Raw genomic sequence first — 16,103 nt, 5'->3', positions numbered from 1 at the left:
GTATGAAAGAATGCAGGTGGCTTTTACAAGCTGGAAATGGCAAGGAAAGGGATTCTCCCCTAGAGCCTACAGAAGGAATGCAATCTTGTTGGGACCTTGTTTTCAGGTGAGATCCATTTGGACTTCTGACTCCCAGAACCATAAGATAATAAGTATATGCTATTTTAAGCTACTAAATTTATGCTAATTTGTTATATCAGCAATGGGAAACTAATGCACCAGATAAAAACAAAGCACAATTAGGAATTTTTAGTGTTGGCCAGTCCTGTGGTGCTAAGGGCAGGGTTTCCAGTGGCTGAGGATCTAGAAACGACACTCTTGAGTTACCCTCGGTTCAGTTACCCATAATTCCTTGAAAGCAAGTCCTGTTGTCATTGATTCTGTGCCCTTGCATTGACAGGCAGAGGACTTCGGGCTCAGACTTGGCCCTCCTTCACCATTCCTGCTCAGTCAGTCTTTGGGAAGGGAAGCAAGCAATAAAGTCCTCCAAAGACTAAAGACGTTGTTTAGAACTAAGAGCAGAAAGTCACAACAGTCTGAAAAATGAGCTCTCTCATCTTGAGTAGAATGGGCATATTTATCAGGTGAAGAAGACAGCCACCCACAAAGGGAAATTCAACCTCATAGCTCTACTGTTAACCTCTGTCTGCTCAGGTTCCGTAACTACAGGCTTGTGAACAATTAGGCTGTAATCATTAATGCTCAGTCTTGCATGATCAGCTGCTGTCAGCCCGTCAGTGCAGCCAGGAAAACACCTTAGAACAATTCTTGTTCATAGTTTAATGGAATCTAGTTTCTAAGGAACTTTTTTCTTTTGGTATTTTTGTCAATCTGCTTTCACCTAGGTTTTCAGCTCTGCAAGAGCACACAACTTGTTCAACTGATGGCTCTTCTTGAAGAGTGGGAGACTTTGCTCAGTTTCTTGGACACCTGTTATCTTTTAAATAGTTGTACAAACAGACATTTTGGAGTGCACACCATAATTGAGTTTTGCAGCATCAAAGCCTTATTTTGGATAGAAAGTGGGCCCATGCTAAAATACAACCTGTGTTCCAGGTAGGATCACAGTGCCTTGTTCTGCTTAGATTATTGTCCCTTACTCCAAGGTGGAAAGACACTCTGTTTTACTTGTGAGTATTTCTCTTCCAGACTGATACTGATGCATAGAAATGGAATGAGGTTGTCTGTACCATGTGACTTAACAGAAAATTAGATACTGCCTTGGGTTGTTAGCTGTGTTCACACATATATGATGTCTCACCCATGTTATGGTGGAAAGCCCATGGGTTCTCTTTTTAAATTTATTTTTAAATGTTTCAAATTTACAGAAAAATCTCAAGAATAATACAAGGAACTCCATAAACACTTTACCCAGATTCACCAATTGTTAACATTTTGCCACACTTCTTATTTTCTGTCTGTGTGTGTGTACATATATATGTAAAATAAAATGAATAATCATATATAAATATAATATATATAAATATACATAAGATATATACAAAAATATATCTTATATTTTTTTCCCTGAGCCATTTGAAAGTAAAAGATGTGGACATCATATCTTTTATTCCTTTTTTTTAAGGGCTTTTATTTGTTTATTGGTGAAGAATATTGGCCCTAAGCTAACATCTGTTGCCAATCTTCTTCTTTTCACTTGAGGAAGATTGTTGCTAAGCTAACATCTGTGCCAATCTTCCTCTATTTTATGTGGGATGCCACCACAGTGTGGCTTGGTGAGCGGTGCTAGGTCTGTACCCAGGATGCAGGCCTGCAAACCCTGAGTGCCAAAGCGGAGAATGTAAACTTCACCACTATGCCACCGGGCCAGCCCCCATATCTTTTATTCCTATATATTACATTGTGTATTTCCTAAGAACGGAGACATTCTCTTATGTAACTATTTTGGTTATCTATTGCTCTATAACAAACCAATTCCAACTTAATGGTGCAAAACAACAGCTATTTTATATTGCTTATGGATTCTGTGGGTCAGGAATCCAGAGCAAGAACAGTGGAGATGGTTTGTCGCTGCTTCATGCTGTCCAGAGCCTCAATTGGGAAGATTGAAACCTTTGGAGGTTTCTTAAACATCTGGAATCTGGAATCACCTGGAGCCTTCTTCATTCACACATCTGGTATCTGGGCTGGGATATTTCAAAATCTGGACTAAGCTGTGACTGTTCACCAGGGCCCTGACACATGGCCTCTTTATGTGGCTTGCGTTTCCTCACCATATGGTGGCCTCAGGGTTGTCAGATTTCTATCATGGCAGCTCAGGGCATGAAGAGCAAGTGTTTCTGTGAACAAAGTGAAAGCTTCAAGGCTTTTTTGACATCCTCAGAAGTCACATACCATCACTTTTGCTCTACTTCATTAGTGGAAGCAGTAAGAAGCCTGCCAAGATTCAAGTGGTGGGGAACTAGAACCCACATCTCAGTGGAAGAATGTCAGATAATTTGCAGCCATCTTTATAACCACAGTATCATTCTAAAACCAATAAATTTAACATTGATACTGTACAGTTAGCCCCTGTGGTCTTGAGTTAGACTGGCCAGGTTTGAATTATGTCTCTGCTTTTTACAAGATATATAACATTTGGTGAGTAACTCTGGTCTCTGACCTTTAGTTTCCTCATCTCTACGTGAGGCCTGTAATATCTATGTCTCTTAGGGTTTCTGTGAGGCTAAATAAAATAGCTCTGTGGTGAGTCTGGCACCTAGTAGGGCTTGGTAAGCTGTAGGTCTCCCTTTCACCAGAGAGAATTAAACAAGGCACTGACAACAGGCCTACAGTTATTACTGGTTCAGTGGGAAGCTTTGGAGGTGACTTTGGCATTCTAAGAAATAATGAAGAAATTCTTTATAAGCTTAAATTGTTGCCTTATAAGGTTCCATTTCTGAAGGTTCCTCTTTCCTTTGTTAGATAAAAGATAAGTATTTTCAATCAGGAGTGGGAATTCTCCATTTTTTGTAAACAAGGTATAGTCATTTTAAAAGAAAAACATGCTATCAATCTATCAACATCATGGAAATACAAACTGCAAGAACATGACTCATTTCTGAATCAGGATATCTTTGCCTATGAGTAGTTGAAAATGCAACTCAAAAATAACAATAGAGAAAAGTTATTATTTTCTAGTAAGAAGGCCAGAAGCATGGACACTCCAGAGTTGGTTAATTCAGGGGCTTAGTGATGTCACAAAGGGTCCAGATTCTATGCCTCTGCTGGAGCCTCTTCCATGTGTTGGCCTAGACCACAAATGGAAATCCTCTCATGGTGGCAAGATGGCTGCAGCAATTTCAAGCATCACATTCAGACTTGGCAACATTTAGAAGAGATCATCTCTTCCTGTGAACTCTTGAAGAGTGAGAAAGTCCTTCTAAGAAGCCTTCCAAAAGATGCTCCTCACCTCTTGTTCATCAGACTTGCATCACCTACACCGTCTAAACCACATGGGGAAGGGAAATGGGACACCCCTGATTGACTTAAACCAATTGCAATTTAATTTTTGGGTCTGGTGTTGGAATTGGGACCAGCCTCTTGTGAAATAGTGGCCATTGACAGGGGCATGAATAGATTTTGGGAGGTGGGGAGTGGGAGGGGTAATAAATAGTACTTGCTACAATATAGTAGTTAGATTTTAAGCTATATCCCAGTGTTAGAAATTGGAACGAAGAATCCATTTTTGTATATATGCATCTTTATAAATGCCTGAAGTTCTTTAGAATGCAGTTTTGATAAGCAATTTATGTGAAATATAATAGGAATAATTTGGTAATCAAGAAATATGAAGCAGATTTAATTAACTTTGAAATGGTTTTTAAAATAGTAAATGTTTCTAACATTTTATAAAACTATCCAAATATAATGAGTTTCTTAGAAAAGCATTCACCATTTTTGCATTTACGTTTCTTTTTAGCACTAGCAGGTAAACTCTCTATACAAGATTTATTTGGTCTTTGTCACTTTAATTTTCCACTAATCAATTTCTCTATTAAATTATGGATGCAATTAAGAATGTATTTAAAAACTAAACTTAATCATTCCCTTTTTCTAATTTTAATTTATTTCTGTATTTTTTCCCAAGCATAGTAATGATTACAGGCCATGTTCAAAGCAATAGCAATTCCTATTTACTCAATAATGCCCATAGAAAGCTGAAAGTGTTCTGGAATGTAATTTGGGGACATGAAAGAGATCAGCATCTAATGTCATCATGTCATTTGTTACACTTATAGACAGACAAGTAGGATAGGTAATAATGTAACAAATAAACCACTCCCCAATCTCAGAAAGGTTTACTTTTTGCTCATGCCACATACCCACAGAAGTTTGACAGAGTTCTCTAGACTAGAGGACTCTGCTCATGTTAGTGACTCAGAGACTCAGGTTGATGGAGCAGCCACCATTTCAAATGTGCCACAGTGAAAGGCGGGCTTTTGGGGAATCTTCATGCCAACAATTACATGTTTTGTCCAGAAGCTAAACATGTACTCCTGCTCACATTTCATTAGTCAGAACCAATTACGTGGTACCCCAACCCACAGGAGCCAAGAAGTATGATCCTACCAGGTCCCTGGGAGATGGAGAGCCAGCCACACTGGTGAGTAGCACTTTTGACAATTGCAAAGATGTATCAGTGTGAATCACTGCCTTTTGGTAGAAGAGGAGACGAGTCCCAAAGCAAGAATTAGTTTTCAGTTGTTATAAACAAAACGGAGATGTTTCAGTTAGGGTGGTGCTTTAGATCCTGGTGTTATTACAAATACAGCTTCACAGAGGAGACAAATTCCGGTCTCCTGGCTTTGAACTCTGATATGGCTTTACCCTCATGTTTTAGGTAAAATGTAGTCTTTTCCAAATCCACTATGTTGTTCCATCATGCAAGGGTGGTATTAAGCAAGCAATCCTTCGAGTGTTATTTCCAGCTACCCAGTTGAATTTGCTCTTCACTTTCTGTTTATGGATCTTCTGTTCATATTGCTTTGATATCACAGATTGTCAGGTTTTCAATTGTAAACATTGGGCCACCTCCATTTATTTGGCATGAAGGGTGATTCATTCCAAAGAGAACTTAAAACGTTTATGGCTGATGTTGAGCATTGTGGTCACGCCTGCGTGAGCACAGTGAACACGCACATTTCATCAGCTTAGTTAGATGTGGAGTCTGAATACTCCAGCCATCTCTCTCTCTTGAGCACGCTAAGCAAATCCATGGGCTCCTTAATAAATTGGGCTTCAAGACAAGATTGGCGATAGAGGAAGTGTCTCATGTGGTGGGAAATAAGAGGTGAAGTCCAGTCACTCTTCTCTATCGGCATTAAATGATAACACCCAAGTAGTTGAATGCACATTTTATTCTAGGCTCTTTAGTAGTTGCAATATATATATATTGCCAATCCTCAGAACAAATAGAATGAGTTGACTGGTATTGTCCCTATTTTCACAAGAGGAAACTGAGTCTCAGAAGAACTCAGTCCATGTTCAAACAGCTACTCAGTATCTCCAACTGTTATCAAACTTTGAGAATTTAGGCTCAATTTTATTTTGTTAAACTGTCCAGTTTTTTTATTTCCTAAGGATGTTATCGGTACCTGTAAGTTTTTAATAGTAACTCAATGCTTTCTATTTTGTGTAATACTGGTTTAAGTATACCTTTAAAATCTGCCCAGTATACCATAAACCTCTCCAAAAATCTCTGCATGATTATAGACCTAACTCCCGTGGCTTAGCAGGTATTCAGAAAATGCTTGTGAATGAATGAATGAATGCATGTGAGGCTTACATGGCTGGCTGAAAGCTACTACCTGCCTCGTGTGGGCAGGTCTAGACCAATGAGGCTGGCTTGAACTCCAAGGCCAATTTGTCATCAGTGTGTCTATACAAGCAGAATTAGCTATCTGTTCTTTTCACCTAAGTAGAAGCAAAAATTTTTAGGATGAGTTTTCATGCCCAATTATTAAAAAAAAATGCCTGCTGATTGTAGAAAATCTAGAAGTACAGAAAAATATAAATAAGGAAATGAAAATAACTCTAAATTCCAGAGATTTGTTCTCCCAATCGTTGTTTTTAAAGGCTTTCGTACACACACAATTTACATAGCTGTAATTATATATAGTATAGTAGCCTGGTTTGTCATCTTTTATTATGTCCTTTCCTATCTTTTTTTAAAAGATGCTTGTCAGTGGTCTCATACTGTCCCATCATATGGAGGGGCCATAATTTATTATTGGACATTTAGACTCTGTCATTTTTTGCTATTAAAAATAATGTCGTGATGAACATCTTTCTATATAAATCTTTGTGAGCATGACTTTCAAGGCACCATCTGTTCCTTGGAGTCCCTTGATTGGTGACACATACCTCTACTAACTGACATTTGACACGTGGAACTGAAGCTGTGCAGCTAGAACTTGTCAAGAAGACAAATAGGATAGCAGTGGCCTGTCTCACTCTCATGAAATAAAATGGATACAAGTATAATTTTGCAGGCCATTTGTTTGGTTAGAAGATTGATGCCTCATTGATTCCACACACAACGTATTCCAAAAGAATGAAGGTGACCTTAGAGAGAGCCAGCCATTTCGAATCCAATTAATCAAGCTTCAGGGTATTTGGTGCCCAACACCAACTGGAGACATCATGGTCTGTGAGATTCTCATTACTCAGAATTTGAATTGAGGAAGGGATGTGGATTAGGTTTAGCTTGTGGCTGCTCTTCTGGGTATAACAGAAGAGCTCAATCTTTAAAACTAAAGAAAGGTGATTGTGGGAGTTGCAGGCTTTTGTAGAAGGAGAAAAAAACAGTAACATATTCTAAAATTTAGAGAGCTTTACTAAAGCCTGCCAAAAAGAGGAACTCTTTAGTTAAACTTGAATGTCACCTCACCAGAGGACTGGAATTTTAAAATCATAGTCTTAGAGCTCTGCTCCTAGGATCTGTGAGATAAATAGCATTCTATCTATAAAATTCTTTAAATGGAGGTCTCATTTATTTTGTCAATATCTGGCAGAATCAACAAAAATTACAATCCATATTTAAAAAAAAGACCTGAATTGGTTTCCAGTTACTTAAGCTATAAGCATGAATGGTTGGTATTCATCTCTGGTAGCCCAAGAGGATAAAGCTGTTACCTCTCATCTAGAATTTATTTAATCTTCTAGGACAGCGTTAGAGATTCTAGGTCCAAATTCCAGGTATTTAATATGTTTCAGGTTTGCTCTCTGCTTCATGATGACAATTTTATCACTAGCTCTTAACACTTGTACTAAATTGCTATATTAATATTAATATCAGAGTGAAAAATTCCACTGGTAAATGGAATGCAAATCAGCCTAATGCAAACTTTAATGGATTAGCGCACTCAAAAAATCCTTTGAAACAAAGGTAACTAAAGTGGCAAAAAGACTAACTAATCACCATTAAAAGGGAAGATTGCTACAAGTAAAAGAATAAAACACTTTAAAGCAAGCATGACTGATTTTAATCAAACAATATGAGTGTAATAGCTGGTATAAACCTTCGATTATATTATGGGGTGCAAAAAGAAAACATTTTGTTTTCCCCAATCACAGTGCTATAGGTTAAACTGTGTCTGCAAAAAAAAGATACATTAAAGTCCAAAACGCTGGTACCTGTGAATGTGACTTGATTTAGAAATAGGGTCTGTGCAGATGTAATCCAAGTAAGATGAGGCCATTAGAGTGGGCCTGAGCCGACATGAGTGCTGTCCTCACAAGACAATGCAAATTTGGGTAGACAGATGTGCACAGAAGGAAGACGATGAAGACAGCCAAGTGATTATGGAGGCGGAGACTGGAGTGATGCATCTCCAAGCCAAGGAATGCCAAGGATTTCTGACAAACACCAAAACCCAGAAAAGGCAAAGAAGAATTCTATCCCACAGATTTCTGAGAACATGGCACTGCTGACACATTAATTTCAGATTTCTTCACTGTGAGACAATATATTTCCTTGTTTTAAGTCATGCAGTTTGTGGTACTTTGTTATGTCAGTCCTAGAAAACTAATGCCATGCTCACAGCTTTCACTATGTTCTGCCAAATTCCGGTTTTCTCATGCTTCATGTCTGGGACAGGCCATGTAGATTTATGGTCAGTTTCTGTTTTCAAAAGTTGGTCCAGTTTAAGTCTCTACTGTCATATCCAATTTACATCTTATCTCTTTCTCCGCCTCCAGGGTCAGCCAGGCTTGTGGATCTGAAGACGTGGGGTCCGGAGGGTACCAGGGTTGCTCTTGTCTGTTTATAACCCCTCTGGCATCATAGAAGTGATGGGGAGGAGCATGCCTCATTCTAGGACACTCCCCTCCCCTTGATCTGCTGGGTCTGGCTGTCTGGTATTGGAAGCAAGGAAGTGGACCCAGAAGAGATGGCAGGAGTTATTTGATGTAATAAACAGTGACGGAGCATCACCTCTGGACTTGTTCTTACTAAATCTGGTTCTATGTTATTGGTGGCTCCTGTGTTTCTTGGGGTAGTGTTTTGGTTTACCCCTACCCACTCTGTCCCCCAGAACTCCCTGTGAGAGAGGCAGCTGTGGCTCCTTTTGGTACTTTCCATAGGTTTATGTTCAAGACTCAGGATGGCCTCAGAGCTCCTGCCTTTCCTCTTCTCTGTATTCCTTCCTGCTGAGCCAGCAGTACCAAAGTTCTCCATTCCTTCCCTATGCCTTGGGATTCAGATAGAGCAAGGGCTGCACCCAGTCATGCCACACCACTCCCTGCTATGAAAATGGTGCAGGCTTCTCTTGTAAGCATCCTGCCCTCAGCACTCGCTAGGCAGGAAGTGGTCTTGTGCTCATGTAAGGGAGAACTCCACCAGTGGTATGGATCCACATCTCTGGGAACTCCTCCAGCGCCCTGCTCACCAGCGGCAGCTCAAAGATTCCACAGCATCCAGCCAGCGAGGGCAGGACCATATATCCTTGTGACCCCACACCCTACAAATGATTCTCTCGGGGCTTCAGTTGCCTAGCTTCAGTGGGTACTTTCAGCATCATCCTCCTCTTCACCAACGGGAGGAAAAGCACAGGAGAGGAGGAGGACTTTCACTATGAGCACTGCATTCATGTGGCTGCAGATCCCCATGGCTCCCCTCCCTCTGCCCATAGTCCTGCTGTATAGCCTGGAGAGGTGTGGGGCTGGTGTGAGAGTTGGGTACAGCAGTTCTGAGGAAAGTTCCTTGAATCAGTTGTTAGTGGCTTTCCTTAGGATGTGAGAGTATTTAATTCCTCTTTGCCCTCCATCTGGGGTCTTGGGAGTGCCAAAGGCTTGAGGCTTAAAAGTGTGGTCTGTACCACTCCTGTAGTGAGGAGGGAGTGGAGTGGCTTCCCTGGGAAAAAGATAGGTTACAGACTCCTAGAAAAAGAAAAGTTCCCACTCAGTTGCTGTTATACCAGGAAAATATGTTTTCTGTTTCTAGGCTTTTTCCTTTCTCATTCTTCTCCTTTGATATTACAAGATGTTTTAGATTTTGCTAACATCCTTTGATTAAGGAGATCGAAGAGGAGCTGCATTTCCTGTAAAACAGTCCAGTGTGGGTGCCACCCGGGAGCTGTAGCTCACAGCCCCCTTCCATGAGGTGGGAATCCAAATGTAAAACAGTCTAGTGTGGGTGCCACTAGGGAGCTGTAGTTCACAGCCCCCTTTCACGAGGTGGGAATCCAAATGTAAAACAGTCTAGCGTGGGTGCCACCAGGGAGCTGTAATTCATAGCCCCCTTCCACGAGGTGGGAATCCCAATGAGTTTTAGAGGAAGGGAATGTGTTTCCACTCACCTGCTTAGACATTGGCTGGCTAAGGTTTTGAGATCAATTAGTAATCAGGATTAGCTGGTTGATGATTCCATTTCTAAACTAAGTATTCTCAAATGTGATCCCCTCATGATCATCAGCAGTACTACCTGGAAAGTTGTTAGAAACACAAATTCTCAGGCTCCACCCCAGACCTACTGAACCAGAAACTGGGGGTCAGTCACAGGGATGTGTATTAACAAGAGCTTCAGGTGATTCCGAGCACACTAATATTTGAGAACTGCTCTTTCAAAGAATCTTCTCTTCTCCAATCCAAAACGACAATATGGGCGTCTACTTGACATGGCCTAAGACGAAAGATCTGACTGACTTTAAAAATTATTCCTTCAAAATTATCTTATGATTTTCCATCCATCACACACTTCAGCTTACAAGCTGAATCTTTTTTCTCCTTGCTAAGAAAATGGAATTCCAAAGTTTATTCTTAACTACTTTAAACAGGGTAATTTCCACTTGAGTGCAATCATCCTTAATGTGATGCTTATTACTATGGAATATTTGCTTGCATGAGATAAGGCTTAAGGATAGGATTCACCCTTCCCTGCATTATTTTTCCATACAATTATCACCATCAAACCTACTATATATTTTACCTGCCTGTTTTATTTTTTGTAGATCTTCTTCCACGTGAACGTGAGCTTCACGAGGGCTTTTGTCTGTTTTGTTCACTGCTGACTCCCCAGCACCTGAAACAGTACTTAGCCCATTATAGACATTCCGAAATATTTGCTGAATGAATGCATGAAGGTTCAGTTTCAAGAATGTGTTTTACAAGTTGTTGTAGATTTCCGTGTTTACTAATTCGCTGAAGGAAATTATGGTTTTTGTTCCTATTTCTACTTGTGAGGATGCTTAATACTGCAGGCTTCATAAAGTCCTTGGAAGTTCCATCATTTTAGTGCAACCTGAACAGAGGAATTTGCTAGATTGACGTGAAAGTTATTACCTAGGAGTGTGCTACAGGGGGTCATATGCTGGAACTGGATAGAGGAGGCTAAGACAGGAGAGGTAGGGGAGAGTAATTACATGAAACTAACACAAGAGAATTTGTCAGTAACTTCTGGGCCTGCCAGTCTGTTGTTTGTACAAGAATGCCCTTTTGTAGGGATTATTTTTGGATGGTAAATCTGTTTATCAGTAATTGTGTTAGACCAAACACCTCCCAGGATGCAGTATTTCCACTTTTCTGTTGGCACATCTTACAGCTCCTATTTCACAGATGTTCACTGTTTTCTTACTGGTTGATGATCCCATTTTGACACAGTAGAGTTGGTGTCCACCCTTGAAGCACTGGGGCGGTAGTAGGCAGACACATTTGGAAGTGGGGGCTGCAATGAGAGAGAGAGACGGTGTGACTCACCACAGTGCTTTAGAATTTGATCTCACCTAACTTGTCCCCAGAGTGGTGAGCACCTTGGTGGCAATGAATAAGAAAGCTGGAACACAGGCGATGACTCGAAAGACCCAACCATTGTTGAAAGGAGTGATCTGGATGTAAGAGAGCAGAGTGCACTACTAAGCCAGTAAGATTCAGGAGTTGGGCTGTCTCTGACTCCTCCCTCTCACTCACTGCCCAGATCCAATCGATCCCCAAGTCCTGTCAATCCATTTCCACAATGTCTTCAGTCTGTCCTTTCTGTTCTTTTCTCATTGGCATTGACAGAATACATTTATAGTTATCATTTATTAAGCATGTACTGTGAAACCACACATCATGCCAAACACTTTATATGCTTTATTTCATTTAATCCTTACAGCAAATATATGAACTCATGTTATCACACTAATTCTACGTGTGAGGAAACTGAGCTCAGAAATTAAGTGATTAGCCCATGGTCCCACAATTAGTAAGTGGTAGAAGCAGGTTTTAAGTCATAAATGACACACAGGCTTGAACTCCTTAACATAACTTACACCACATTTGTTGATTTCTTTCTAGAATATTCCTGGGTTATGCCTGGGAATCTGTATTTTTAATAAGCAGTAAAATTGGGTGCTTCTCTTATGAGGCTTGGTTTCAGAACCATCCAATCATTTCATAATTCACATAAAACTTGTGTTCATGAAATAGTTTTAAAATGATTATTTAGGGGCAAAGTTACCAAAGCCAAGTATATTAAATCAATTTTGAGTAAAGGGATATAGGCTCATTCATAAATACATGCATGTTTTCATCAAAGTTCAAGGTCCTCCACAGTTTGCCCTCGATATCCCTTTGCAACATTATCTTTTCTGCTCTCTCCATTCCAGGTAGATCAATTCTCTCTCTGTTTCCCCAAAAAGCCCCCAAAGGTGGTCAGTTTTTTCCTTTTGTCCATATTATCCTCTTTTTTTTTGCCATACTGATGTGCTCTTTACTACTTTTTCCCTACACGTCCAGTTTCTACAAGTCGCACGTCCTCCATGAACCATTTCATAGCCACTTCACCCCCACACCGATCTTTCCTTTAACTAAACTTTGATGATGTAAATTTGTCAATACTATATCTGACATTTTTATACTTTCTTGTCAGCCAGCTTTTCATATGTCTTTCTCCCAAGACAATTATAAGTGCTCTGTTTGAGAGCTAAGATTCGTCCATCTGTATGTCCCACTCAGCTCTTAACAAGGTGCTCAATTAATTGTGCTTCATCAATTGATTTCAAATTCTGAATTTCGGGGGGGGGGGCGGTATAAGTATCCAAATATAGAAGTGTATCTGATAGATCTGAGATAATTCATGTTGCCAAAATATCTGAGTTGGCCTAAAAAATCAGCAATGATGTCATTAATGAGTAGCTTCTTTTGGGTAGATGTAATTTCTTTCCCATGTGTTTCAACTGATGGGAGAAAAAAGGGAAAGGAAATGGGGAGGTGCTCATATGCATATGCTTCCTGCCCTTGGTGGGAAATACTTAATGAAAATGCATGCATTTCCTTTCTATGCGCTCTGTCAACTGGCTAAAGAAGATTGTAGTTATGGAAAGTCTTGTCCATTGCTGGAAAGGACAGGGTTTGGCAAAGGACAGGAGACTATTTCACCTCTGGAGAGGAAGTCAGTTCCCTAAGCTTCTGGAAAGACCATGGTCACTGCTCTTTTACCATAGTTATGGCTTAAATGCTCTTAGCAAGTTTATTTTCAGACTACCAGCACCCAAAGGCATTTCCCACCATCTCTACCAATTCATCCTCCAACACACAGCTCTCTTGCTTCCAGCCTTATGAAACCCTTCCAGGCCAGAAGATATTTATCTCTCTTACAGCTCTTATCACATTCTGCCTTGCATTAAAGTTCTTCATGCAATTACTTTGTAAAGTTACTTCTCCAAGTACTGTGAACAATTTGAGGATATAAAGGCCCTTTATCTTCAGACCTCTCACCATACTTGTATAGTGACTTCCACATATTGGGTACCACATGGATGTTGGCTGAGTAAATCTTCTCCTCCTGTTGGTTGATGGTGGATATTTTTGAAAGTCAGACAAAACATTTAATAGTCATAAAAATAGGCTCCTTGGGAAGCCATTTGTGTTCTAACATTTGAAAAGTGAACTTCATGTTATTTTGAAGTTTCATTTTAAACTCTTTCGTATTTCATTTTAGATAGGGAGGAAATGAGTAGCAAAGTACACAATGTAATCAAGAACACAATTTAATCAAAGTGACATTCAACTCAAAATTAATAATATCCCAACTTCCCATGAGTGGGTTGGGTATAAAATACATTTTCAGCTTTCTCTCTCTTCCTGAATGCTGTGGTTTGTACACGGATGCCGTTCTCTAGTGCTCCCCGAACAGAATTCTCTGCCCCCTTCACTTTCGCTCACCAATTAGAGGAGGCTGGCAGAGGCACACTATCTCTTTAGGGGGAAAAATACTCTCAGGTTTCTGATTGTGTGCAGAATCAAAGAATATTTTAGATAACTTAACTCTCTTCTTAAGGAAATGTTCATGTTTTAGTTGGATTATCCTAAGACATTCTGCTCACTTGAGCGATATAGGTTAAGTCTTCAAACTTTTTAGTGTTATTTTTTAGACAAACTTAGACTTCTAAAGACAGTGGGATTTAGATAGATGTACAGTAATGGGTGATAGTAAAGACAAATATTTTGATGAAATTGTAAGCTGCAGATTATTTTTCATTCAGATAGATTTGAAAAGAATAATTTGTGGGAAAATATTTAAAAAACAGAAAGAAAGTCTCTGTAATAGAGGAGTTCCATGAAGACATTTTCTCCATTATACAGAAGGAAGAATGGAAGCTAACAGCAAACACCTCCCACATACTTAGACTACACACCTATTGTGGTATAGACAGGGACCACTGTCATCCTCCCTGTTGACCAAATTCCTTTTATTTTCCATATGTATTTTTGACAGTAATGTCCTTATACTATAATTTGCAGGGAAAAAGTTTATATTTTAAATACAAAATGATATTGCATAATACTTTCAGCTCTTTTCTACCATAAATTATTAGTTCTCAGAGAGATGTCAGCTGGGTAATGATGTTGGTCAGGCAGCCAAAAAATGAATAGTTGTATTTATCTGCAAGATGATTTAATACTGATTAGAAATGGGCAATGTATATCTCAGGCCCTGGTTTGCTGTCTCTTATGTGGAATTGTCTTGTTCAGATATGGAATGAAGTTTGGAAGCCCCAGACATTGACCTCCTGAGTTGCCACCATCAGATGGCCTGTTGACCATGCCACCTATGTCTACCCTCTGTCATGAGTTCAATCCTGCTGCCTGCCAAGGGAGTGGGATCTTGATAATCAACTTTAAGTGGATCAGGAAGGAAGCGGATTTGGGTAATAAGTCCTCTCCCCTTTTCCAGGATCAAACCGAAGATCATTGGGCTGGAATGTGAAAGAAGAATCAAGGGGAACAATAAGGTTTTTATCTTTGTTTTTGCAAAAGTAAGTGGTTTCAGCAAAAGTTAGATGTAACAATTCAAGTTTCTATTGCATACTTTGTGCCTTGATTTAAGATAATTTTTTGAAGATGTGTCACAAGGGAAATCTAGCTGCCTATTTGAGTTCTGTTAAATCCCGATATTCAACCCATATTTATGTATTATATGAAGCTTAGATGGGTTATTTCAGGGTCAAACTTCATCTTAGAGCAAATGTACTGCTGTGAAGTTTCTGCTTCTAAGAAATTCACAAATGAAATTTCAATAGCCAATATGCTTATGGAAAGTGGAAATGTAACGCTACTTCTTGAATATTAAATTGGCAGAGATATAAAGGAGTGATAACTCCAACATTTGTGAGGGTGTGGGATGGCAGTCTTTATTATATGTTGTAGAGAGAAATATAATATGGTCAAAATATTTCTGGAAAGCAGGTTAATACATTGTATCAACAAAGACTATATTTTAAAATAATATTTAACTAGAAATTCCATTTTCTGAGGTATATCTTAAGGAAATAATCTTAGATTATAGATTTATCTGTGATAAATTTGTCTATTACAACACTGTTTATAATAGTAAAATATTGGGAAAAATCTAAATGCCTAAAAGAAGATTGGTTAAATAAATCACAGAATGTCCACATGGGCTTTTGTAGACATGGAAAATTATGTGGCAGAATAATATATGACAACATGGAAATAGTTTCAGAAATAGTTTCATGATATATTAAGCAAAAAGCAGCAATACATAAAATAGAATATAGAGTATGATCTTATTTTATTTTTTTTTTAATTTGTAATATAATCGGGGCCACTCTTGAGGTGTGTGAGGCCCCAGGGAAAAATTTTTTATGTGATGCCTCGCTATATAACCAGTTAAAGTCACTCTGAATTAGTGTCAGCACCATAGTAGCAGTCGAATCTCAAGCAATCTTAAGAAAAAAATACCCTGCTGGCTGGTGGCTCACAGGCTGCTCTCTGGGTATGAAGGTCTAAATCTGAGCCAGGATGACTCTATAGGTGGACTCACAGAGCTCCTTGGAGCATCTGGTTGACCTCATGCATAGCCAGAGAGAGAAGCAGTAGAGGATCAGAGAATGTTCCATGAGGGAACTGAGGCCAAGAGCAACCCTGTTTGAAGTCAGGGTGTCCCGCCTGAATAATACTGTCAGCCTTAGCTGGTCCCAGGCACTGCAAGAGGACTTAAAAAACATTGAGGAAGATACTTCCAGCAATCGGTTCCATGAGGAACCCAGCCCAGGCTCAGGGCGCTCTACCTATGCTGGCCCCAGCTGGTCTCAACTGCCAGAGAAAAACTTAGACAATTTTGATGAAGTTCCTCCAAAGTTGGGGGTGAGAAGAGTGCC

The 16,103-nt window shown here is 39.5% G+C and overlaps 1 protein-coding gene across 5 annotated transcripts in view; it reads right to left on the bottom strand.

The window, feature by feature from the left end:
- Positions 1-4,051: 4,051 nt before the first annotated feature.
- C6 (complement C6) overlaps positions 4,052-16,103 on the bottom strand; it is a 62,248-nt gene continuing 50,196 nt past the window's right edge. For 3 of the 5 annotated variants that reach the window (XM_014734894.3, XM_001496383.5, XM_023625702.2), the window contains exon 18: positions 4,052-11,164. In XM_014734894.3, coding sequence (XP_014590380.2) covers positions 10,983-11,164 — 182 coding nt within the window. In that variant the 3' untranslated portion in view covers positions 4,052-10,982. Of the gene's footprint in view, positions 11,165-13,453; positions 14,679-16,103 lie in introns of those variants that run through there. The other 2 variants (XM_070245875.1, XM_070245874.1) reach the window with 1 other exon arrangement.

The sequence above is a fragment of the Equus caballus genome, chromosome 21 (assembly GCF_041296265.1).
Source record: "Equus caballus isolate H_3958 breed thoroughbred chromosome 21, TB-T2T, whole genome shotgun sequence".
Lineage (NCBI taxonomy): Eukaryota > Metazoa > Chordata > Mammalia > Perissodactyla > Equidae > Equus > Equus caballus.
Note: the sequence above shows the minus strand (reverse complement) of the source record. Positions and strands in the feature narration are given on the sequence as shown.